We start from the raw sequence: 27,395 nt of genomic DNA on the forward strand, positions 1-27,395 counted from the left end.
GGTGAATTTTCAAATGATAAATTTAATTTCTACAAACAGTTTGGAAAATAGAATATTTTTATTAGTAGGATTATGATTTTTGTCTGTGATAAAATATTTTTCAACTATTTTCATATATTTATTCCAGTTAAAGCCTTTAACCTTTTCATTAGACTTGCCACATTTGCCATACTTTATTCTGTATTAGATTAGATTCCCTACAGTATGGAAACAGGTCTTTCGGCCCAACAAGTCCTCACCAACCCTCCAAAGAGTAACCCATTCCCCTACATTTACCCCTGACTAATGTACCTAACACTATGGGCAGTTTAGCATGGTCAATTCACCTGACATGCACATCTTTCGATTGTGGGAGGAAACCGGAGCACCCAGAGGAAACCCAAGCAGACACAGGCAGAATGTGCAAACTCCACACAGACAGCCGCCCGAGGCTGGAATTGAACCCGGGTCCCTGGTGCTGTGAGGCAACAATGCTAACCAGTGAGCCACCACGCCACCCCAATTGCATTGCTTGTATCACATATTTTTAAAATCTAGATATCTTTGTCATGGCATGTGGCTATTTTATATGGTGAAGAAGTATTTTCCTTTAGATTGTACCAAAGGTTATGGCGTAAAGTTGACACAAAAATAAGACAACGCCATACTTTTGTCTGTAAGACCACATATTTGCTGTGCATTAGTTGACCTCCTACCTAACAGCTTTTCCAGCACAACATGGTGTGAGCGAGGACCAAGCAAAGAGGCTGCAAGAGGAAGGGAGAGTGGTGAGAGGGACACAACTGCTGACATAGCTTCGTGCTCCAAGAACTAACAGGGCTGAATTTTGGATTTTAATTCTATCTGATTAATCATGTCATCTTGCCGCTTGTCTGTTGGTTTTCTTTTAAGTGGGAGGCCACCAGTTCTTTACTTGTGAGTCAGACTTGCAGTAAACCTAATTTATTCAGCAGGTGGACACCACTTGATGGACCGGCACATGGCACAGAAGGAACACTGCTAAGCATCAGTTTCCCAGTCCTGCCTCTCTCCAAGTCAGAAATGCTTAACTTAAATGATCCCCTGAAATACTAACATTTTCTTTTTCCCAGATCCATATAACTATTAACCCACATATCCTGCTTCTCCCACATGATAATATCTGAGGCATGCATTGTCAAAACTTTTAGGATTCACTGTTTAATGCTAAAAATCATCTTTCTATTATTGATCAATAGCTTGCTCTATTACAACCATTTTTTAATATCTAAATTATCTATTTGTTGCCATACAATGCTTGTTCTAAACAACGCAGTCGTGACATAGCCTCGTCCCAGCTTGCATAAGCTCCTTCCAGGTGACGTGAAGAACCAACGGTAGAAATATAGTTCTGACGGCCATGTAATATTCTCCAGTTATCAAAGGTGAGTACGTCTCCTGGAATTAAAAACAGAAGACATGTTTCTTTAAGTGCAAACTTATAGAGGCAGATTCTATTCCATAAACTATTGACCAATGTCTGTAAACAATCACGGCATGTGATTATTTTCTTTGTCACTTTTTTTCATGGCTATCTCTCCCTTACACCACCGTGATGTTGTCTCTCCCACCTTAATGTTTCCAATAATTTCACAGGATTTTAGGCTTTATAAGTAGGGTTATACAATTCAAAAGCAAGTAAGTTATGTTAAATCTCTATAAACACTAGCTTGACCTCAACTGAGAATTATGTCCAATTCTTTGCACCACACTTCAGGAAGGATGTGAAGGCACTGACAGTGTGTCATGTGATGATACTAAGGCTATAAGAGGTGTTATTCTTTTTTGAATGAAGAGAGGTTGAGACAGGGGTGCCAAACGACCTGTTCTATGACAATAAAGTAAACAGCTTGTGCAGCCTTGGGGCTTTTAAAAAAATGTTGGACCAATAGCAGCAGCATGAATGGGTGGAATCAGGCTCCCACAGAACTAGGCTTTTAGTTTAGTTTTCAGTAGTTGGGGTTTTGAATGTGTCATATGTTCCTCCCTGCAACTGCAAAATGTTTGAGTTTTCTCTCTCTCTCTGTCAGAATTTTCCTTGCTGTTCTTTCCTCCTGGACTGGAGACACATTGCACATCAGACAATCTATTTTACTGAATTTGTCTTTGCAAAGTGTGTTGTTATGTGATGTTGCTATACTGGAACAGTTGCTGTCTAACAGTTAAATAATCTGCTATTCTGTTAAGTTTTCCAATAGAGTTTAAGTTATTCTAATTCTTCTTTCTTTTGTTTGTATTTTAACTGGCTATTAGAATAAAGTGTGTTTTACCATTCAAATTACATCTGGAACACAACACTTTGCACTTCTTTTAAATGAGAGAAAATCAAGGGTCTAGTCTATTTTCTTGAACTATTTGAGTGGGGGCTTTGGTCTGACTAAAACTGAATTTTTTTGGAATTGTTCCAGTTTGAGAGAATTTCATTTACATGGAGAGACTGAAGAAGTGAAGAACTGGAGAAGATAATGTTAAAAGGAGATTTGATAAATCTGTTTAAAATCATATGTATAAAGAAACTGTTTCTATTGGGTGCATGGGTGAATAAACAACACGCATCGATTTAAAGTGATTGGCAAAAGAACCAGAGTTAATATAAGGAAAATGGATGACAGGTTCTTCGGAAAGCACTTCATGATTTTTATTTCTTTCATACAAGGGATACTGGTGTTGTAGGCTGGGCCAATATTTATTGCCCAAAGTAATGTTAGGAAGTGAAATGCAGAACCAAGCAACAGCAAAGGAACAGTAATATATTTTTCCAAGTCAGGATGGTATGGGTCTTCAAGGGGAACTTGCAGGGGCTACTGCTGTCATGTACCTGCTGCCTCTTAGTTATGGAGAACTGTGTGTATCCCCCTGGCTAGACTGTTCCCTAATACCACTGCATTCCTGGATGATTCACCAAACAGCCCACCCCATCCCTGGAATGAATACATGTGGACAGACTAATGGGAATTTGCTTTGGAGAGTGCAAAGCCTCTGACAAAGGTATAAGTTCAGAAAGGAGGAGGAGAACTTCTTTAAGGTAGGCATCCTTGGAAGAGGATTCACAATGAGGTTAAAATCAACTTGGCAGAAGTGGGTACTGCAGATGTTGGAGATTAGAGTCAAGATTAGAGTGGTGCTGGAAAAGCACAGCATGACAGGCAGCACCCGAGGAGCAGGAAAATCGATGTTTCGGGCAAAAGCCCGTCATCAGGAATAATCTTGACTCTAATCTCTAGCATCTACAGTACAACTTCTGCAAAGTTCAGAAGGGAGTCTGGTCTGTCGGATGTTTGAATTGGCAGGTTCCTTTCTATTATTTGAAATTAGTCTGCCAGCCAATACTTCAGGCCAATGGTTGAGAGCCACCATTAATAGTGATTCCAGGGAACAGTGTTTGAGGAATGTAGTAAGAACACAGAGTTCCAAAACGTGGTGGGGTAGGAAAGGCTGACAAGGGAGAGGTCCAAGGATGTGCTACAGGGCCCAGCGTTGTTTGGTTACTCACTTTCTCCAATGTACACCAGAGTAGTTTAAGAAAAATAACTTATCTTGTTATCTTTTGACTATTCTGCTGCACCCAACTTGGTCTGATAGCATGTAAACCTTTTCCTATGCTTTTGTTAAATTCATGATTTTACGTTACACTGCCAACTATATCAAAGGGCCTTGATTTTCAATTGGAATCTCTGCCAATAGTATGAACCTTGGGCAAGATCAAAGTCAGTGAAGTTCAATACCATGAGGTGGTGACATTTTCAATGGGCTGGGTGTTAAAAAGTTGACTGTCATGCTCTTACAAAAAAATACAGTTCTTCAACTTTGCCCCATAACTAAACTGGAGCTAATATTTTTTATAAATTATGATTAAATATCTGAATCTATGCAAATAGCTAAAATGTGTACATAATTTGAAGCTCCTGGTCTTTGATAGTATTGCTTTTTGAACAGTACACAGGAAGTAAATCATTCATCACTAAACATGGCAGCACTTTTAAACAGAAATATTAAGCAGAAAAGATACTATGTGGGTAAACTCACCTGCCTCCATCTTGAAGGTAATTAGGTTTTCCGGCTTGTACATAAGATTCATGTAGTCCTTGAGAGCAGAAAAGAAAGGATGCACCAGTTCCACAGGGACATCAAAGATTGAGTCCCGAGTAGCGTTATTAAAGTTGATTTGAACAACCTTTCCCTTATGATCCAAACTATGCACAAATAAAGAGAGGGAGAAGTGTTGGTGATGAGGGAGAAAAGTATTAGACTGCAGCACTGAAGTCTCTTCAAATGGATTGGTCTTGCATTTGCTTTCTGAAATAAGTTCTCAGCCCATAACTATGGAATTATTAGCCAATAGATATCAGCACACTAAACAGAAGCAAAATGGCCAAAGTATAGAATAGCTTTTAGATGAATTGAATTAAATACAGTTGCTTTATTGACAAATTCAGACTCAAGCATACATTGATAATGCTGAATGAATCATGATCCTTGATTGAAACTGTCTCTCTAAAATAAATATTAAGTTCATTTTATGGTAACTTGATTTTATTTTGTTGATGGCCATAATGGTTTCTATTTATAGCTTCAGGCTCTTACTGTCAGAGCAAATTCACAATTGATTTCTTAAGCATTTGCAGGATTATTTAATCTTTCTTTTAATGTTTAGTTTATCTGTTGCTGTGCCTTGCACTTTATCAACTTCATGCCCAACCACCTTTGACTGCATATTCAGCTTCCTGCCATCATAAGTCCAGAAGAGGGATGTTCACTGATGACTGTACAGGGACCCAGGTTCGAATCCACCCTTGGGCGACTGTGTTGAGTTTGCACATTCTCCCCGCGTCTGTGTGGGTTTCCTCTGGGTGCTCTGGTTTCCTCCCACCTCCAAAGGTGTGCAGGTTAAGTGGACTGGCCATGCTAAATTGTCCCATAGAGTCCAGGGATGTGCATGCTAGATGGACTAGCCATAGGAAATGCAGAGTTACAAAGATTGGGTAGTGATTCTATGAATCTAAGATTCTATGAATATTCAGCACCAATTGCAAGTCCTCAGATACTGAAACAGTTGATGACCAAATGCGGCAAGACCCCAACAATATCCAGGTTTTGGCTGACAAGTAGCAAGGAAAATGCATGCCATACAAATGCAATGCAACAACCATAATTAACAAGAGAGAAACATTGCCTCTCAACATTCAATGGTGCTACCATTGGTGAATCAGAAGTTACCATAGAGCAGAAACTGAATTGGACTAGCCACATAAATACTATAGCTAAAAGAGAAGTCAGGAGCCAGGAATTACCTCTTGACTCCCCAGAGCATGTTCACCATCTACAGGAGTGTGATGGAATACTCCCCATTTGCGTGGATGGGTACAGGTCCAAAAACAGTGAAGAAGCTTGACACCATCCAGGTCAAAGCAACCCATTTGATTATTTCTGGCTGTGGTGCCAATCACTCTCTCCACCACCAACGTTCAGTTGCATCAGTGTATAATGTTTACAAGATGCACTGCAGAAATTCACCAAGACTCCTTAGAGAGCATCTTCCAAACCTGTGACCACTACCATCTTCAAGGACACAGGTGGTGGTCAGATGGAAACACCACTACCTGCAAGCTCCCCTCCAAGCCACTCACCATCTTCGCTTGGAAATACATCAATGTTCCTGCATCACTGGCTCAAGATCCTGGAACTCCCTCCCAAGCAGCACTGCGGAGTTACTCACAGTGAGTACATTGTAGGAAAAAGAAAATACATTGTAAGGGTGCAGGAAAGCAGCTCAGCACCACTTTTTCAAGGGCAACTAGGGCTAGACAATAAATGTTGGCCCAGCAAATTATGTCCAGATCCCATAAATATATAAACAAAATTACGATGCCTTCCTCCTTTCTCATACTGGCACATTTAAATGCACTTCGATCACCAATTTCTCCCCACATTCTGCCTCCCCTCTGGTTTCTCTCATTCCTCTTCGATGTCTTTCACTTTTTCTCTTTCCTTTACCCTCCTCAAATGGGGCAAGTTCTTGTGTAAAAAGAGAAATCTGAAAACCCCAAATTTAACTGATGTATCACTGGCTCTGAACCATGAAGACAAAGTGAAGACAGTTGTACAGAAGACCTTGCCTACAAGTGAAGGTACTCTCTACAAAGCCTTCTCAATTCAATTCATTCCACTGGATGATATTTCTTAAACCCTGAAAAATACTTTTGCTACTGTGTCTCTGAGAATTTTATTACAGAAGCCACATATGTTGCAAACTGAGATAAACTACTCAAACAGTAGATAAATTAAAAACAATTTTCCTGCTTGAAATTGGGCTTATTTACTTGGAACTGAAAGCTAGTCTCAGTAAGAATAACAATGAAACTATTGACAATTAAACCACCTAATATCTTATTGGAAGGAAAGCTGTTGTCGTCATGAGTCCGACTTAGATATGGTATCAGAGTTACAACAATTGCATTGATATTTAACTGCCTTCTGCTGCCCACCTGCATGGTGGTAAAAGTGTGAATGTCTAAGTGGTGGATAGGTGGTCAATTAGGTTGGTTGGTTTGACCTGAGTGGTGCTAAGCTTCTTGACTGTTGTTGGAGATACATTCATTGAGTAAGTGGGAAGCATTCCATCATACCCCATTCCCGATTTAAGTATGGAAGAGGATGAACAGGATGTGCTTGGAGGAAGGCTTTTTGAAAATAGCAGCAGCCAGAAACAAGCATGAAATGATCAATGAGTCATTACATCAAGTGACTCCAAATAAAATTGACTCGACTACCACACCTCCACCAACAGTGGCAGTAATGACATTGGAGCATTTGCAGTAACACATAATTCCCATAGATGGCGGTAACACTCAATGTTTGAAGCTTTTGGTATCTCCATAACAAGCATAACTTGTCTGAATTTTGTAAATAAATGGTTGTATTAGGAAGATTCAATATGCGAAAGCTGAAGGATCATACTGCACATATTGCCCTTTATTTCTATTCTGTTAGTGTGATCATGAACCCTTCTAACACAGAATTATCACATTTTAGTCATACATCAGTTATTAAAATAATCTAAGTCACAATTTAAAAATCTTTTCCATGGACCTTAATAACCTTGACATAACTGGATTTATAACAATTAGCATCTTCAATGAAAGGTGCTTCACAGGGGAAGATAAGGGGGAAAATGGCCAAACGCTTGGTCCCAAGGACAGTCTTAAGCAAGAAAGAGAGGTAGAGAGTCAGAGAGGCTCAGGGGGAAGAATTTCAAGCTTACAGCCTCTGCCTCAAAAGGACCAAATAAAATCAGAATGCTCAGTAAGCCAGAACTCAACAAGTTTAAATATCAGTGTTTAGATTAGAGTGGTGCTGGAAAAGTACAGCAGGTCAGGCAGCATCCGAGGAGCAGGAAAATCGACATTTTGGGCAAAAGCCCTTCATCAGGAATAGAGGCAGGAAGCCTGCAGGGTGGAGAGATAAATGGGGGGGAGGGGGGCTGGGGAGAAGGCAGCAAAGAGTACAATAGGTGAATGGAGGTGGGGATGGAGGTGATAGGTCAGAGGGGAGGGTGGTGCGGAGAGGTGAGAAGGGAGATTGGCAGGTAGGACAGGTCATGGGGATGGTGCTGAGCTGGAAGGTTGGAACTGGGGTAAGGTTGGCGGAGGGGAAATGACGAAACTGGTAAGTCCACATTGATGCCCTGGGGTTGAAGTGTTTAGATTAGATTAGATTACATACAGTATGGAAACAGGCCCTTCGGCCCAACAAGTCCACACCGCCCCGCTGAAGCGCAACCCACCCATACCCCTACATTTACCCCTAACCTAACACAATGGGCAATTTAGCCTGGCCAATTCACCTGACCTGCACATCTTTGGACTGTGGGAGGAATCCGGAGCACCCGGAGGAAACCCACGCAGACACGGGGAGAACGTGAGGGAGGAGGTGTTCCGAGGCAAAAGATGAGGTGTTCTTCCTCCAGGTGTTGAATGGTGAGGGAGCAGAGGTGGAGGAGGCCCAGGACCAGCATTTCCTTGGCAGAGTGGGAGGGGGAGTTGAAATGTTGGCTACGGGGTGGTAGGGTTGATTGGTGCAGGTATCCCGGAGATGTTTGCTAAACGCTCTGCGAGGAGGTATCCAGTCTCCCCAATGTAATGGAGGCCACATCGGATACAATAAATGACATTGGTGGATGTGCAGGTGAAACTTTGATGGATGTGGAAGGCTCCTTTGGAGCCTTGGATGGAGGTGAGGGAGGAGGTGTGGGCGCAGGTTTTACAATTCCTGTGGTGGCAGGGGAGGGTGCCAGGAAGGGAGGGTAGATTGTTGGGGGCTGTGGACCTGACCAGGTAGTCACGGAGGGAACAGTCTTCGTGGAAAGGGGTGGGGAGGGAAATATACCTCTGGTTGTGGGGTCCATTTGGAGGTGGTGGAAATGTCTGCAGATGATGCGGTTTATGCGAAGGTTGGTAGGGTGGAAAGTGAGGACCGGGGCGTTCTGTTCTTGTTACAGTTGGAGGGGTGCAGTTCGAGGGCAGAGGTGTGGGATGTGGATGAGATGCATTGGAGAGCATCTTCAGCCATGTGGGAAAGGAAATTGCGGTCTCTAAAGAAGGAGCCATCTGGTGTTTCTGTGGTGGAACTGGTCCTCCTGGGAGCAGATACAGCGGAGGTGGAGGAATTGGGAATACGGGATGACATTTTTGTAGGAGATAGGGTGGGAAAATATGTAATCCACGTAACTGTGGGAGTCGGTGGGTTTGTAAAAAATGTAAGTGTCAAGTCTATTGTCATTAATGGAGATGGTGAGGTCCAGGAAGGGGAGGGAGGTGTCAGAGATGGTCCAGGTGAATTTCGGGGTGGAATGTGTTGGTGAAATTGATGAACTGCTCAACCTCTTCGTGGGAGAACGAGGTGGCGCTGATGCAGTCATCAATGTAGCAGAGGAAGAGGTGGGGAGTGGTGCCGGTGTAACTACGGAAAATGGACTGTTCTATGTAGCCAACAAAGAGACAGGCATAGCTGGGGCCCATACACGTGCCCATAGCTACCCCTTTGGTCTGGTGGAAGTGGGAGGATTTGAAGGAGAAATTGTTAAGAGGACCAGTTCAGCCAAACAAATGAGAGTGTCAGTGGAAGGGTACTGTTGGGGATGTCGGGAGAGGAAAACGGAGGGCTTGGAGGCCCTGGTTATGGCAGATGGAGGTGTAGAGAATTTAGATGTCCATGGTGAAGATGAGGTGTTGGGGGCCAGGGAAACGGATGTCTTGGAGGAGGTGGAGGGTGTTAGTGGTGTCTTGAACGTATGTGGGGAGTTCCTGGACTAGGGGAGATAGGACAGTGTCGAGGTAGGTGGAGATGGGTTCGGTGGAGCGGAAGCATGTTGAGACAATGGGTCGGCCAGGGTGGTCAGGCTTGTGGGTCTTGGGAAGGAGGTAGAATCAGGTGGTGCGGGGTTCCCGGACTACAAGGTCGGAAGCTGTGGGTGGGAGATCTCCTGAGGTGATGAGGTTCTGTATAGTCTGGGAGATGATGGTTTGGTGATGAGGGGTGGGATCATGGTCGAGGGAGTGGTAGGAGGAGGTGTCCTTGAGTTGGCACCTGGCTTCAGCGGTGTAGAGGTCAGTGCGCCAAACTACCACAGCACTCCCTTTATCAGCTGGTTTGATGGCGATGTTGGGATTGGAGCAGAGGGAGTGGAGGGCTGTGCGTGGTGAGGGTGAGAGGTTGGAGTGGGGGAACGGGTAATACTGTTTGAGGCAGTTAATGTCTTGGCGGCAGTTGGAAATGAAGAGACCGAGGGCAGGTAATAGGCCAGCGTGGGGTATCCAGGTGGATGGAGATGAGTGATGGTGGGCAGGAGTCCTGATTGTAAAAACAAGCTCAGAGGCAGAAGCGGCGGAAGAAGTATTCAACGTCACGACATGTATAAAATTCATCGATGTGTGGATGGAGGGGGATAAAGGTAAAGCCTTTGCTGAGGACTGATTGTTCATCCTCAGTGAGGGGGAGGTTTGAGGGAATGGTGAAAACTCAGCAGGGCTGGGAGCTAGGTCCTGGTGTGGGTGTGGAGCTGGGAGTGGGAGCGGAGTCTGTAACGGGAGTGGGCGTGGTGGTAGGGAGAATGGGGGTGGAGTCATGAGCAGGGGTGGTGTTCCCCTCAGGACTCTAGGGGGCGGGGATGGTGACAGTGGGATCTGTGGGGGGGCGTGTCAGCAGTATGCAGGTGAGTGGCGTTGTTGAGGGCGGATGTGGTGGCGAACACGGCAGTGGGGGGACAGAAGTCGCTGAGTGTATGACATCAGCGATGATATGGGGGGTAGGAAGTGATATCACGTGTGGTGCATGAGGAATCGTTTGGAGCGGAAGTGGCTGTGGAAGTGGCCATGATGGTGGCAGAAATGATGTCATCGATCGCTGGGGGATGTTCGCTATACCAGCCACATGGCTAATGGCATTTGAGCAGTTCCAGAGGCATGTTTGAGGAGTGCTGATTATGGAGGTGGTTGTGTAAAAGTTTGTTGTACTTACAGTTTTTGATGTTTGAGATGGTGTTGAAATACTGTTTGTTGAGAGTATGAATTTTTCTTAGAATATAGTACAGAAGGGGTCCTTTGCAGTTCTGAGAGTGTGTGGCCCTCAGCTGAGGCAGGGCTGAATGTAGAGAGGTTAGGTCTTCCAACACTGCCAGCAGCGGCTGAATGTAGAGAGGTTAGGTCTTCCAACACTGCCAGCAGCAAAGTACCCTTCAGTTACTTCTTTATTCTTAAATCTCCACAGGTTCTGTCTCTCTTTGACCAGTTAATACTTCATTAAGATTTATATTGATGTTCTATAGGCAACCTTGACACTCTTTCATGAATATTAAATATCATGCAGGGCTCTGAGGCTGAAGGACATTGTAGAAATAGGAATGGGTGAGGCTATTGAAAATTTTAAACAAAAGGATGAGGATTTGAAGATCAAGGTGATATTTGACCAGGAGCTGATGTCGGGGAAAGTGAGGATGGCCAGGATGTAGATCAGTGAGCACAAAAGTGATAGGTAAGAGTCATTTGGTATGAGTGACAATATGGGCAGCTCTGTGTTGGTTATGGTCCTGGAAGACACTAAGAATTTTGAAAAAGAAATATGAATTTCACAATGACCAATGAAATGAAACATCAAGATTCCACATTTTAAGATATTATCAAGACAAAAGAGCTAAAATCAAAGAAACTAAGCATAACAAGGCAACTACTGCATTAAAATAATTAACACAACCATGATACTCATGACCCATTTGTATATTACACTGTGATTTTAGCAGTCTTTTTTTAGCTTTGGAGATTTAAGTCCAAATTCTCCCTTCTACCTGCCACATTAGGGTGAATTGCCCAGTGTCCTTTTAAAAGTCACTCAGTCTTCCAACACTGCCAGCAGCAAAGTACCCTTCAGTAACTTCCTTATTCTTAAATCTCCACGGGTTCTGTCTCTCTTTGACCAGTTAATACTTCATTAAGATTTATATTGTTGTTCTACTAGGCAACCTTGACACTCTTTCATCTGTTCACAAATGATTTTCATTGCTTTTTGTCTCCCCACATAGTTCATGCTTTGTGCAATTATTTCTTAGAAAGTGCTTTATCGTTTTGAAGATTTAATTTATGTTTAAGAGCCTTCCTCATAGCTGTCTGGCATTAGCACAAGATGCAGCTGTGCCTTTTAAAAGAGTTGTTGTATTCCATCATTTGCTTTAAGTAATGTTGTTATCTGTGTTCTCACACCTTGTTCATGCTTTTATAACATGTTTTAGTTTTACGTTTATGAGGCAAAGTAGGCACAATCTTCACAATTACAGGGCTGGAAATTAAACTGTATTCTGAATTAATTCTAGACAAAAGAGTGAGTAAATGATTCCCATCAGTACATCTTTTCAATATTTCTCTTAATTTAGCATATTTTCTGGGAGGAGGTTCAGTTATTGACCAGCATCAATAATTTTGCTGAACCAATTAATCTAAGAAAAACAAATGGAATGTGATGGCCTAGTGATATTGTCACTAAACTATTAATCTGTAGACACAGATAATGCTCTGGGGATCTGTGGTGGAATATGACTTCAATAAAAATCTGGAATTAAAAGTCTGATGGGTGACCACAAAACCATAGTCAGTTGTTGGGAACAACCTATCCTGTTCACTAATCTCCTTTAGGTCAAGAAACTGCCATCCTTACTTGGCCTGGCCTACATGTGACTCTAAATCCACAGCAACATGGTTGATTCCCAATTGCCCCTTGGGCAGTTAGGAATGGGCAGTGAATGCTAGCCTAGCCAGCGATGCCCACACTCTGAATGAATAAGAAAAAACAATTTGCTTGCCTGCCTCACAAGACAAGAAAGTGGCTATTTCCTTCTGAAACAGCAAAATTCACAATTTCCTGTATCCTGTGTTACTCTATTAATCTTTACACATGAAACAACTCTAGCCTTCAGACTGTTTCACTTACTTTTCTGAGGAGGGCCAATTTCTTCCCCTGGGCCAATCTTTTCACTTTGATCTGATCTCACATCTCTAGCATTTATGTTTTGAGTTCATTAAGGCTGTTGATAAAGTGGTCATGAGACATTCTGTATTTGTCAGTCATTACTGCAGCTTCTCTTATTTAGAAACATTATGGTCTTCCAGGTGCAATTTCATTCCAAAATGAATATTTATAAATTCTTCCATTAGCATTCTGTCTCTAAGGTTTTCAAAGTCTTGTTCTAGTCTTAATAGAACTATACCATCTCTCAAATATTATTTCCTTTTCTGTAGCAATATCCACAAGATCTGACTTCCTCAGGTTTCTAAATTACTGTAAGTTCCAGCACGAAATTGTAGGCATTGAAGAAAGCAGCTTTCACTCTATCATAATTACAAAAAGAAATGTGTACATCTAAAGCCTTGTCCACAAGCACATTTTTCAATAAAACAATCCAACTTCTCCTTGGCCAATGCAGTTTTATAGTAATTTTGTCAAATGATTCAAGTACGCTTCAACTCCTTCCTCACTGACTGATTTTGCCAAATCAAAACCAGGAGTTAAAAGCTGACTCGTTGTCAAGTTGTCTTGCCAGCCCCTGTTCACACAATCAATTTTTTCTTTCAAGTTCAAATTTTCTGTCCAACTTTTCCATTTAGATTTATCTCTATTGCTCTCTCTTGCTCTCTTCTTGAAATTAAAGATTTTCCTGTGGTTTAGTTCAAGTTCCACTTTTCACATTTTCTTTCTCAAATTAGAATTTTTTTTATTTCTGACTCAAACCCCAGTTGCTTCTTTAAATTCGAGCCAACTCAACCTGAGTGCTAGTGGGGTCACTCGCTTTCCTCTCAAAATTCAACCACTGAGTCAATATTTTTAACAATTTCTACTTTTACCTGCCAGTGCTGTCAGTGCCACAGACTTCAAATTAACTTTTGTTAACTGTTGTAAGGCATTGACAGGCTGATCATCCTGCTCCAGAAATACCTACATTTTGAACCTAGCTATGTTGACTTTTCACTGAATAAAGCAAAAGTAGCTGGAACTTTGTTTGTTTAATCCCTGGAACATCTAATGTGCCTTTTTCATAGCCTCTGGATTTGCATTCCAAACGAGCCCACAATTTGTCATGGCTCCCTATAGAGACTAAGAACTTTTAAAATATATGATTTCTCACTGACAGACAGAGCGAATTACACCAATGGGATTTCACATGAAGACTTTTACTAGAACAAAATAAAATCAACATCAACTAAACATTAAAAAACTGAAAGAACTGTGGATCTGAATATCAGAAACAAGAACTGAAATTGCTGGAAAAACTGAACAGGTCTGGCAGCATCTGTGGAGAGAAATGAGAGTTAAAATGTTTTAGGTTCAGTGACCCTTCTTCAAAACTAAATATTACTTAGTGAGCAACTAACTAAGCCATAGGAATGTACCATCTAATTTACTAATTAACACAAGCAAGAACCTGCATCATTAAGCCATGCTCTCAGCAGATATGTAGATTTTAGATTCAAGTCCAAATCTGACTTGATGTTTTGAGCAGGGTCTCTCTCCCTGTCACATCAAGATGAATCTTCCACTGTCGCTTTGAAAATCTCTTCACTCAGTCTCTCAGCACTTCAAGCAGCGGGGCGTTTTCTGGTGAGTTGTTCCTTTATAGAGTGAAACATTTCCTACCAGTTTGGTCTGGCATAGGTCTTTTCAATTAGCTTCACACAGCAGCAACTGTTTTTGTCTTCATGTCTTTCTGTCTGACTGAGATTGAGAGTCTGTGACCAGAAAGAACAACTACTTTTCTATGACGTAAAGGTGTAGAATTTGGTATTTAAGTTTCTTATGCTTTTGACCTGAATCTCTGTTCCCCTGACAACCAAATCATATCCGTCTGTTTCTAGGCAGAGTTCAATATGATCACTAATCCTCATTTTAGATTAATAAATAATTTAAATTTGTGGAGTTTTGTATTTGAAACAATATCCTTAAGTTTATGGAAGATAGAATATCTGAGACCATACAGGTATGCATTAGAGTAGCCAAGTCTAGAAGGAACACAATGACATGAGGAATGTAGCATTAGATGAGCTGAAGCAGGGTTGAAAGTTGGTGATACTACAGAGATAGAAATGGGTAGCCTGAATGTTGATGCAAGTATATTGTCAGAGCTCACCAAACATGGCACAAAGATGTGAGCAAACTAGTTCGGTCTCGTACAGTTGCCAGTGAAAGGGGTGCGTCAGTACCTAGGGAATGGTCTTCCCAATATTCAATTGGAATAATTTTCGGCTCCCCAATACTGATTATTGGATAAATGATCTGATTATTTAGCAACAGTGGAATAAAGAGGTAGTGATGAGGTGAACCTGGGTTATATCAGTGTAAACATGTAAACCCGTGCTGATTTTAGTTGATGTTGCTGAAGTATAGCACGGTTTAGCTTGTCGTTGAGAAACAATATGAGGTTGAGGATAGATCCTTTAGGTGATGCAAGGGTTCACACTTCAACAGTGGGACAATACATCATTGAATTAATATCCTGGCTATACTTAGGTCAGAATGGAGCCAGGCAAGGACAATCATTTACCCAGCTGGATGACAGTGGACAGTCATTGGAGTCATTGTGATCACTCAAGTTAAAAAGTTTGTGAGGCAAGGAGGACAAGACAAATTTACCTTTGTCACAGTCACACAAAATATTGCTAGTGCCTTTATTAAGGACCATTTTGGGGCTTTGCTGGGACACAAACCTAATTGAGGAGATTCTAGCCTGAGTTTCCACAATAATAATTTGTTGGGTGACAACATAGTCAAGGGTTTTGGAGGGAATAGGGAGGGTGTCAAGGAAAATGGGGATGAGATATGGTATTTTAAGAAGATAGGTGATGACAGAAGATTTTAAGGAGAAACGGACAACACCTGATAAGAAATAGCTATTTACAATATCAGCATTCAATGGGGTCAGACTGACAGTTTAGATCAGAGTGGTGCTGGAAAAGCACAGCAGGTCAGGCAGCATCCGAGGAGCAGGAAAATCGACGTTTCGGGCTAAAGCCCTTCATGAGACTTTCAACCACACTAGTTTGAAAAGTCTGAATTTCATCCGATGTTGAAAACCAGTCAGATACAACAGGTTTGTGTCTTAATGTCCCTACTCTTGACTAGGTTTAGGGTCAAGTTCCACCTGTTCCAGAGGTGTGTTATAATGTGTCTGAACAAGATGATTTAAAATAATCACAATTGGACTAGGAAGGAGATGTTGGGTAGTTGACGCAGAAGGAAGTGGGAATCCATGGGCCAGATGCGAGGAGATGGTAGAAAAAAACTAGAGAAAATGTAATCTGAAGAGGAGAACTTTGGGGAGTTTTGAAGAGGTTTGGAGCAGTGGTAGGGCAGATGGGGAGCCCTGAGTGGGAAAGCAGTAGAGTGAGGTGATCAGATAGTCTCTAGCTTAGCAAGAAAGAAATCCATGAGCTCCTCTCACTTGATGGTGGAAATGAGGGCGACGAGGATGGGAGAGAGGTTTAAAGAAACACTTTACAGCAAAGTAAAGAAAATGAGGATTATTTTAGCAATCCAGGATGATCCTGGATCAGTTAGTTGTTTTAGCAGGTCAACAGGACCCAATGATGCTTTATTTGGTCCAGTCAGATAGAACTGATCTCTCACCTTCACCTGGTCCATTTCTGACTCTTCCCTTCCTTAACTCCTCTATTTCTATTTCTGGGGATAGGCTATCTGCCAACATCCATTACAAATTTAATGACTTGCAAAATGAGTAGTGGACTTGCTCACACTTTGTTTCCTTTAAGGACTATGTTCCATTTCCCAGTTTCACCATCTCTATTGCATTAGTTCCAATGATGCCAGTTTCCACAGTAGTGCTTTTGATATGTTCTTCAAGGCGCTATGCCCATAACACCTGCCGTGCAACTGCAGAAGACTTAAAATTTGCCGCTTTGCTTTCTGCCTTGTCATTGTCCAAGACCCCAAACACACTTTCCAATTGAAGTAGCAATTTACTTTTACATCTTTCAATCTAATCTACTGTATTAGCTGCTCACAATGCAATACTTTACATTGGCGAGGCCATTTGCAAACTAGGTCACTCTGTGCAGAACACCTCCACTCTGTTTGCAAGAATGTTATCAATTTTCGAGTTGCTTGCCGTTTCAATATATCATTCTGCTCTAACACCAATATTTATGTCCTAGGCCTGCTGCACAGCATCTTATTTTCAGCCGAGGCACTTTGCAGCCTTCAGGACTTAACATTGAGCAAAGGCTAGACAATCAAGAATTTGAAAGTGCATTGTCCTCTTTTCATCTCAATGAAACAACTGACAAACATTTGCTGGTTCACTTCTCATGACAATGTCCTAAACAATCAGACAACCTGATTTAAACAAAGCTTGGTAGTTAACGGGTGCATCAACTATGGTAGCTTCTCTGCCAATCAGAGTCCACTTGCCAACCAATCAGCACTCTCCTCTCAAGCAGTATGAATGTTGTTTTCCCCTTGAATTGGTATTTCATATGAAAAGTCCTGCTGACAAAACGTTTTGATAACATGTGTCCTTTTTCAGCAATACTTAAGGCACTTGGCTTTTTTCAGGAATGCATCATGTAAGCAAATTTTTCATCCTCCATGAAGATTAAATTTTGTTTTGGAACAGTCAAACTACTCAGCCTGTGATCATATTGCTATTCTGCACTTTGGAAGAATTAGGGAGCTTTTTCTTAAGCTGATTTTAAAACTCTTCCAACCTTCCAAGAATCCTCCCAAACCCTCTCACAGTCAGTGGTTATAAAATTATTATTGTAATAACACAATAATCATTCTCAATGGATGAAATAATATTCTCCAGCAGACCAAACTATTGAATTAGAATGCAATGTCAACACAATTTAGCAACTTTAAGATGGCCAATAGCTTGGTCAAAAAAGTACTTATTAAGTGCCCTAAAAGAGAAAAGCAAGGAAGAGAGAAGGCCAATTTAAGCCACGGACACTAATCATGCAACAGTTAAAATCCAGGATAGACAAGAGACTATAATTAGAGTCAAAAATACACTATAGCTAACACTGTTGTAAATATTTAAATATGGCAGCGTGGTTGCTCAACATATATCAATGCTGCATATATCAATGGAGTGTAGCAGCATGTGGGCTTAGATTTATGATCTTTTTATATGGCTAGTTGTGTACTTCAGCTGTGCTATTTTTCAAGGTACATGGCTGGATCATTGTGCGTCAGTTTCCTTAGAGATAAAGGAAAAGGGGTAAAAAGTCACTTTGTCAAAAACAGTCCAGCAGGCTGTTTGTTAAATAGACCAGCATAACTGTCCAATATGTTCAAGCTCATTATTGGTTTTGTGACATGTTTCTAGTTTCTTGCTGCACAGAATCATAGGATCCCTAAAGTGTGGAAGCAAGCCATTCGACTCATCGAGTTTGCACCAACCCTCCAACAGCATTCCATCCATATCCAGTTCCCCCACCCTATCTTTGTAACACTGCATGGCTAATCCACGTAACCTACACATCCCGAGACCTAGGGGCAATTTAGCATGGCCAATCCAGCTAACCTGCATTGTTGAACTGTGGAAGGATACTGAAGCACCACAGAAAATCCATGCAGACACGGAGAGAATGTGCAAACTCCACATAGACAGTCGTCCCGAGGGTGGAATCGAGCCCACATTCCTTGTGTTGTGAGGCAACTATGTTTTTTTTTTGTTTTTAGGATGTTACACATAAATGGACTTTTGAGTTTGTGTTAATGGAGGGGAAACCTTGCTTTTTAGCAGAAGATTCTGGAACATATTTTAAAGTAAACTCTGAATCCTCTATTTAACTGTCACTTTTAACGCTTAATCTTCTTGGTCTCTACCAACATTTCAAGATACTCTGCACGAATTTAAGAAACAGCACCTTATCTTTCTGCCCTCCATGTAAATATCAACAACTTCATAACTTCTGCTCCTGCTCTCTCATACAGCCAATGATGCCAATAATTCTGCTGTTTTCTTGGAAAGCAAGTGCTACTACTAAGTCTGCTATTGCCGCTTACACCTCTCTTTTCTACTTGTTTCTTCTTTTAACATCATCTTTTTGCATTGTGCATTTTTTCTTATGTTCTTTAATCACTCTTGACTGCTCCTCTATTACATACTTTCCATTTTGTTGTGTAATCATGTTCAATGCACTTATTATCACTATGAGCCCCCAAAGATCCCTAACACCATTTTTCAAGCATTTGCAGAATGCTAAATCTGTAACAGTCCCTGGTTTTGATGAAAGGACATTGATCTGACACATTAATCTTGATTCTTTTTCCACAAGTGCTGCCTGACCTGCGTGAACTTTTTCAGTCTTTTGTTTTAAAAGTCACACATGTTATGCTGAGCCGTGTATTTTCACGTGTTCATGTTCACTCAGTGAGGAAACTATCGTATCAATCTCTAAAAGGTTATGACACATACTCCAATTTCAACAGGATAAAAACTGAGAAATGAGCACACAAATTTATATCGGTTACATTTTTAAAAAAAGCTTCTCATCAAACACATCTTGAGTTTTGTTTGTTTGAATTTAGTAACTTGGCATATCCTTTGTAAATCTGGCCCAGGCGAAGTAACCTGATACAGCAATATTGGAGATTTAACAAAGTCAGTTTTCAGAGAGTAAGGATGGTTTGATTTTAAAGAAGCTAAATTCAGTTTAGAACTTCAACAAAAACACCACATGTGTATCACAATTAGTTTATATGACAATACAAAATTCTCAATGTCCCCTGAATAGCCATGATGCAGAAATGAGCTTGGGGAAAAACAAACAGGAGAAAGTGAGGACTGCAGATGCTGATGAAGGGCTTATGCCCGAAACATCGATTCTCCTGCTCCTCGGATGCTGCCTGACCTGCTGTGTTTTCCAGCACCACACTCTCGGAAAGGAATAGATAGACAAATTATATTTTTTCTCTGAGCAGTTCCTTCATAGCAAACATAATATGTGGACCACAAGTAGAAATATATAAAAAATAACCTGTCTTGATCTTTTTCTGGCCTATGAGCTCCTTCTACGTCAGATTTGGCATGACAGGCTAACTGTCATTGCTGAGAACTCAATCAAAATCTACACTTAAACAAAACTTTGCCATCATGGGTCAAGTATTTTGCCTCCAAAGGCAGTGGATTCAGTCGCCAAATGTTGCTCCTATAATTTTAAATTCCCACTGCCCACTACTCCACTCCCCTCATTCAGATTCTACCAGCCAGACTGAGTTGAAATGCCTCAAAATGCATTCCAGCAGATAATTACAGTACATCCAGCTCTGCTGAATTTTGGTCTAGACATTATCCTTCCCCAATCCAATAGAAGAGAGATGTTCTATTACCATGAGGCATCCCAACTGGGACGTGAGCCAAGAACAAGTGAACTTCAGCATAATGATTGAACTTGGCAGATTGGAAGAGCAGATAGTCCTGGGATATAGCTTATCAATTGATCATTTTCCCTCATGCTGCTGCATTAGTTGAGATGGTGGCTTGGATTTCCTCCCAGGTTACCAATGGCTGGTGTCAAAACATAAGAAGTGATGGCCTATTATGACATACATAATATCATGGAAGTTTTGATTGTGGACTTGCTTCCATAGATAAAAAATTGTCTAACAGCCTTGAATGTATTCAATGATCCAGTCTCCACAGCTTGCTGCAGGAGGGAGTACAAATGACTAATGACCCATTGAGAGATGTTACCATCAATGGGAAATGTTTTATTTTGAAACAATGGGTGAATGTTTCCCTCCTTGGAATAGTGAGAGAGATGGCGAGAAGGAGAAGGAATTGAGCAAGTTGACCTAAAGAGAAAGTTATCAACACTTCTGTAATTAAATGCATAGTGAAAAATGTCCAAGGTAACTGTCTTGACACAGTAGCAATCATAGCCCTTAAGTGGTCAATTATAGAGCTCAACTCACCACCTCTCCAATCACCTGCCTCTTTGATGAATGAGAATGGTGGCTAGTTTTCTGACTGGGGAATTAGGAAGACTATCCTGCTGAATTTTGGGGTAGGCCTCCAATTGCTTCAAATGAGGTACAATTGGGGGCCTTGGATAGTGTGCAAGTGGGTTGCCTTTGAAAGCTCATCCTTGCCTCTGAGTCTCTAAAACCTCCTCTCCCTGCAACACCCATCCCAAGAAGGTAAAAACATCACATCTTTCTGATGTTGCAACCCCTCTAAAGTAGATCTCAACTACTGATCCTTAGGACTCAGAAGCTATTAGCTGCTGACTGGCCAGCAACCTCAGTGATGACGTACCAGTGTTAAGGTGCCTGATAAAAGTAAGAAACTTGGGCTTGCCAATGTATTGTCTATTAGCTTTTAATTAAGCGTGTTAGTCACCACCTATTCCATAGACTCTTAGCTTGTGTCTTGGACAGACGTTAGGGAGATAGAGGTGAGTTGTATGTCACTGTGTTACATGTGTATTATCTACAAGATATAGAGCAGAAATTCACCAACACTCCTTAGACAGCATATTACACAACCCATAGTATCCAGAAGAACAAAGGCAACAGATATGTGGGAACACCACCCCAGCCTCTGAATAACCCTTGTAGTTAGTTATGTGGCTGTCCAGTTCAGTTTCTGTTCAATGGTAAGCACTAGGATGTTGATAGTGGGGGATTTGGTGATGAATAACAAAATTGAATATGCATGAGTAAATGAAGCTTAGTGATGCTGATGACAATAGCAAACTAAGTGAAGATAGTTACATTCTCTATTATTGGAGATGGACATTAGATGCCATTTGTACAGTGCAAAAGAGAAAGAAGGCAGTGAAGAGGGATTACATAATAAGTGCATCATAAAAGCTTCATTGCAGAAAGAAGTCCTGAAGTGGACCCATTGCCAGGGTGAGTTTCTCTCGAGGGTCAACATGATCTGACCACTATGTACAAGGCACAAGTCAGGAGTGTGATGGAATACTCCCCACTTGCCTGGATGTGTGCTCCTCCAACAACACTCAAGAAGCTTGACAGCATCCAAGATAAAGCAATTTGCTTGACTGCCACCACATCCACAAACATTTGGTCACCCCACACCGATGCACAGCAGCAGCAATATGTATTATCTACAAGATATAGAGCAGAAATTCACCAACACTCCTTAGACAGCACCTTATATAACCCACACTAGTTAGAAGGACAAAGGCAACAGATATGGGAACACCACCCCTGCAAGTTCCTCTGCAGACCACTCACCATTCTAACTTGGAAATAAACTGCTGTTCTTTTATTGTCACTGGGTCAGAATCCTGGAACTCTCTCCTTAATGGCATTGGACAGCACATGGACTGCAGTGGTTCAATAAGGCAGCTCACCACTACCTTCTCAAGGTCAACCAGGTATGGGCAATAAATTCTGGCCCAGCTAGTGATGCCCACATCCCCAAATGAAACAAAGAAATGTGGATGCTGAAAATATACATAAAACAGAAATTGTTGGAGAAACTCAGCAGGCCTGGCAGCGTCTGGGGAACAAAAACAGAGTTAATGCTTCAGGTGCAGTGACTCTTGAGGAGTTAATGACCCTTGAAAGGTCACTGGACCTGAAATGGTAACTTGGCTTTCTCTCCATAAATGCTGCCACAACTGTTGAGTTCCTGCAGCAGTTTCTGTTTTTGTTTCTCATTTGTCTGCTAGGTGGAAGCTACTTCAATTGCCTCAATCTGGAGGCAGGTAGCAGCAGGAAATGGCAGAAAAAAAGATGACCCCTGGCCTAGTCTCTGATTCTTCTTTTCTTGCAAATCCATGCCCACCCCCACCCCACAAGAGGCGTGTAAAATGTATAAAAATTACTTAATTAATACTTGAGTTCTTGCAGCTGGATCCCCAAGGAGTAGCTGCTAGCTGGCAGACTTTAGGGCCCAAAAGCTGGGTGGCACAATGGCTCAGTGGTCAGCACTCCTGTCTCTTAGCAACAGGGACCTGGCTTCAATTTCACCCTCGGGCAACTGTCTGTGTAGAGTTTACGCATTCTCCCTGCGTCTATCTGAGTTTCCTCTGAGTGCTCTGGTTTCCTCCCATAGCCCAGGAATATGCAGGCTAGATGGATTAGCTATGAGAGACGCAGGGTTACAGGAGTGAGGTCTGGGTCTGGGCGAGATGTTATGATTAGGTTAGATTAGATTCGATTCCCTACAGTGTGGAAACAGGCCCCTCGTCCCAACAAGTCCACACCGACCCTCCAAAGAGCAACCCACCCAGACCCATTCCCCTACATTCACCCCTGACTAATGCACCTAACACTAAGGGGAACTTAGCATGGCCAATTCACCTGACCTGCACATCTTTGAATTATGGGAGGAAACCAGAGCACCCGGAGGAAACCCACGCAGACACGGGGAGAATTGCCACATAAAGTTGCCCAAGGGGGAATTGATCCCAGGTCTCTGGCGCTGTGAGGCAGCAGTGCTAATCACTGAGCCACTGTGTCACCCCTTTTAAAGTGCATGGCACTTGAGTCAGGGAGGACTTGAACCTACAATCTACTCTGCCGAAGTCTGACGGGTTATCCATTACGCCACTGGATCAATGCATGTTCTTCAGAGGGTCGGAGTGGATTTGATGGGCCAAATACCCAGTTTCCACACTGTAGGGATTCTATGTAAAACTAATCTCTGATTGGCTGGCAACCTAGGAGGACAGTGTTGAGGCCTGAGTTTTGCTGAGAAAATTGCCCACATTCACTTGTCAGCTCTTTAGGAACTAATTGCTATGTACCTATGGGTGAATTTTCTTGGTAGTTGATAGGACGTGTTAATCACTACCTAATACAATGGCCTCTCCACTTTAACAAAATGGAAAAGTTCCACCCTCAGCTACTTAGTGACATGCAGCTGTCATGCATGATATCCAAGACTCCTTTTTGAAAACACTTGGGTAATTTTACTTGGAGGCATTACCCAAATCTTTGCCCGATTTATTTCAAAGACATTTTCTCAGTGATAAATAAAATTTGAACTCCCTTCTGACTGTGTTCAGACTGATTCATCCTTCCATTTGGGTTAGGCTGCCTATTTTGGAGAAGGTTAAAAATCACAACACCAACAGGTTTAATTGGAAGCACTAGCTTTCGGAGCGTTGATCCTTCATTGGGTGGTTGTGGTGTATAAGACACAGAATTTATAGCAAAAGTTTAAAGTGTGATGTATGCATCCAACAGAAATCAGAGCCTGAATGTCCACCAGATGTCCTGATATAACAACTTTGAGAAATTTTCCTTCTCACAGAGCAGTGTAAGTAAATGTTGGCACTCATTTAATCTATGGCTGGCCTGGTCCTCTGAGGTGTTGCTGCCAATTTTGTGCTGCAGTAGCACCAGACCTGCCTCTCTGCGGCCTGCTCAACCCCAGAGGTAGCCTCCTTATGGAGGGCCTCAACTGAAACAAGGTCCTGGCATGAAGATATAATGGAAATATGCCAAGGAATTGGCAGGTGGTCATGTTGTTCTGACACCACTCTGACAGTGAACTGAGAGGCAAAAGACTACTGTAATTTTTTTCTAATGTTTTGGAGACACATCGACATGCTGGAAATTCATTTGCTTGCTTTTATACTCACTCAATTATTCTATGTTTGGATTGGAGAGAGAAATCACAGTAATCGACTCCAGAGTCAGTGAAATCAACCAAAATAGATGTCAGGATTCGGAATGCTTCAGGATTCAGTTGTCTCAGTTGATTGGCGACATGGAATCCATCCACTATTTGTGTTTCACCTCCAATTTCTGCTGGTTTTATGCAGTGAAGAAGCTGAATCTGGGACAAGAGACAAGTGAATGTGCACATTGTAGCTTGTATAAGCAGAGGTGCAGCCATACTTTGCTCTGGGGCTATTGTACACTTTGTAGGAATTACAAGGCTCCTTGCCCCAGCTATTTCTTAACCAACATGTTAGAGATAGACAGTGGGACATGAGATTTTATTACCTCTTGTGTGAAGCTATTAAAAATAATGGGCTAACTCGCAGCTCCTATATTCATTACTATTCATTATGGGGCACATAGGAGGAATCCTACTCAAGAATATCTAAAATGGACTATTTTTCTTTACTGATACTTATTTGTTTCTGACCTGGTTCCTGTTTCTGGCAGTTATAGAGGCATAGAGTCATTCAGCATGGAAACAGACCCTTTGGTCCAACTAGTCCATACTGACCATGTTCCCAAACTAAACTAGTTGCAATTGCCTGTGTTTGGCCCATATCCCTCCTAATCTTTCCTATTTATGTACTTATCCAAATGTTTCTTAAATGTTGTAACCATACCTGCATCCGCCACTTCCTCTGGCAGTTCACTTAACACACAAACCATTCTGTGTGTGAAAAAAATTGCCCCTCGTGTCATTTTTAAAACTTTCGCCTCTCACCTGAAAGATATGCTCCCTAGTTTTGAACTCTCCCACTCTAGGGAAAAGATCCTCGCTATTCACGTTATCTATGTCCCTCATGATTTGAGAAACCTCTAAAAGGGCACCTCTCACCTGATAGGGAAGGCAATACCAATTCTCCTCTCTTGCGCCTTTGTTTAAATAATGGTTTGAGCCCTGACTTACTACTTTAACTCAAATTGCATATATGCCGAATCCAAATGGGAAAGGAGTGGGTTATTTTCACTTGTTATTTTTGATTGCACACTGGTCTGGTTTCCAACAGGCAGCAAGAGTTAAAATCAACCCTTCTAGGAGCAACTCCCATCAATTGTGGAAATGTTGAACCCTGAGATCTCTGGTGGCTTTGGGAGAGAAAACTTTAGCTGACCAGATGCCTGTGAGTGCTATTGTTTGATGATGGTGATAGTCACACTGTTTCAGATTGACATACAAACTATAGAATATTGTTGTTTATTTAAAGTTTGGCATATTTCTAAGCATTTGCACTGCATATATGGCAACTCATGCTCTGTTGCTAGAAAAGAAAAATCTGAACTTGGAAAACATCAGGGATTCTGTAATCAATCACTTGAGGTATTGTCATCTCTACAATGTTCAATGCAACCATTGTATTCATCATTAATAGTTGCCAGCACACAGATAGTTGCATCATTACAAACAAAGTCCACACCATTTTTAATGAAATGAGAATATTTACAGTGTTTATGTTTTTGACGTCCTCACAAGGGGAAACATTTGTCAATGCATAAAATGTGACAAAATCAATCAGTGGGAAACCTTATGGCAGAAGATTTCCCTGTCTACATTGAGCAAATGCATTCAGAATTATTATTTGGTGTAGAAGTTTGGATTACAATAGAGTCAGATCAACTGCAATGTATTAAAAAAATTGAACATCATTATTTTTAAACAATATTATTAGAACTTGTTTCTGAAGATCAGTCTGTAGACCTTGCTGAGACCTTGTGATGCATGGTATCTTTAACCACTTTCAAGATATCACAAAGTATCTGTCATGTTTTGAAATGCAGATGCTGTGGTGAGGTAGTAAATGTGGCAGCTAAAGTGTGCACAGCAAGGTCCCACAAACAGCAATGAGATAAGTGACCTGGATGATCTTTCTCAAACCTAGCTCTAACATAGGTACAAGCATACAGGTCTTCCAAGAATGTGTATACGTGCTGGCAGTTTATTCCCATTCATTAGATTGCTGCTTGATTTTGATGTTAGAGGGCTTGGACAACATTTTGTTTTGTCTTAATGTAGGTAAGTGTAGTATTACTTCAGTTCTGTTTACACCAGACAGGTGTATCATGAAAGGCTTAGCACCCAAGAAACAGGCTCTGCATTAATAACTGATAAATCATTATGAGTGCACAATTAATGTAATGTAATGTAAGAGCTTTAGAGAGTCATAGAGTTATATAGCATAGAAACAGGCCGACTACGTCCATACCGACCAAATAACATCAAGCTACACTACTCCCATTTACCTGCTCACAGTCTACCATACTGTGGCAATTTAAGTACTCATCTGGATGCCGCAGGGGCGGCATGGTGGCACAGTGGTTAGCACTGCTGCCCCACAGCGCCAGAGACCCGGGTTCAATTACCCCCTCAGGCAACTGTGTGTGTGGAGTTTGCACATTCTCTCCGTGTCTTCGTGGGTTTCCTCCGGGTGCTCCGGTTTCCTCCCACAGTCCAAAAATGTGCAGGTTAGGTGAAATGGCCATGCTAAATTGCCTGTAGTATTAGGTGAATGGGTAAATGTAGGGGAATGGGTCTGGGTGGTTTACTCTTCGGAGGGTCGGTGTGGACTTGTTGGGCCGAAGGGCCTGCTTCCACACTGTAAGTAATCTAATCTAATCTAAATGTTCCTCCATCACCCTCTCAGGCAGCACATTTCATATACCTACCACCATAAGGTAAAAACAAATCCTCAAATCTCTTCTAAAATCATAGAGACATACAGCATGGAAACAAACCCTTTGGTCCAACCCATCCATGGAGACCAGATATACTAACCAAGACTAGTCCCATTTGCCAGTATTTTGCCCATAGTCCTATAAACCCTTTCTATTCATATACCCATCTAGATGGCTTTTAAATGTTCCAATCGCACCAGCTCCACCATTACCCGTGACAGCTCATTCCATAAAGGCACCACCTCTGCATGAAAACATTGCCCCTTAGGTCCCTTTTATATCTTTCCCCTTTCACCCCAAACCTATGCCCTCTAGTTCTGGACTCCCCGACCTCCGGGAAAAGACCTTGCCTATTTTTCCTATTCATGCCCCGCATGATTTTATAAACCTCTATGAGGTCACCCCTCAGCCTCTGATGCTCCAAGGAAAACAGCCCCTCTATTCAGTCTCTCCCTGTAGCTCAAACCCTACAACCATGGCAACATCTTTGTACATCT

General features: G+C 41.8%; 1 protein-coding gene across 1 annotated transcript in view; it reads right to left on the reverse strand.

Moving 5' to 3' along the window:
- Positions 1–456: 456 nt before the first annotated feature.
- Positions 457–27,395, reverse strand: part of bbox1 (butyrobetaine (gamma), 2-oxoglutarate dioxygenase (gamma-butyrobetaine hydroxylase) 1) — a 107,682-nt gene continuing 80,743 nt past the window's right edge. The window contains exons 4-6 of the mRNA XM_043706395.1: positions 24,144–24,340; positions 4,045–4,211; positions 457–1,416 (exon numbers count right to left, since the gene is read on the reverse strand). Of these exons, the coding sequence (XP_043562330.1) occupies positions 1,256–1,416; positions 4,045–4,211; positions 24,144–24,340 (525 nt within the window). The 3' untranslated portion in view covers positions 457–1,255. The remainder of the gene's footprint in view (positions 1,417–4,044; positions 4,212–24,143; positions 24,341–27,395) is intronic.

The sequence above is a fragment of the Chiloscyllium plagiosum genome, chromosome 16 (genome assembly GCF_004010195.1).
Source record: "Chiloscyllium plagiosum isolate BGI_BamShark_2017 chromosome 16, ASM401019v2, whole genome shotgun sequence".
Lineage (NCBI taxonomy): Eukaryota > Metazoa > Chordata > Chondrichthyes > Orectolobiformes > Hemiscylliidae > Chiloscyllium > Chiloscyllium plagiosum.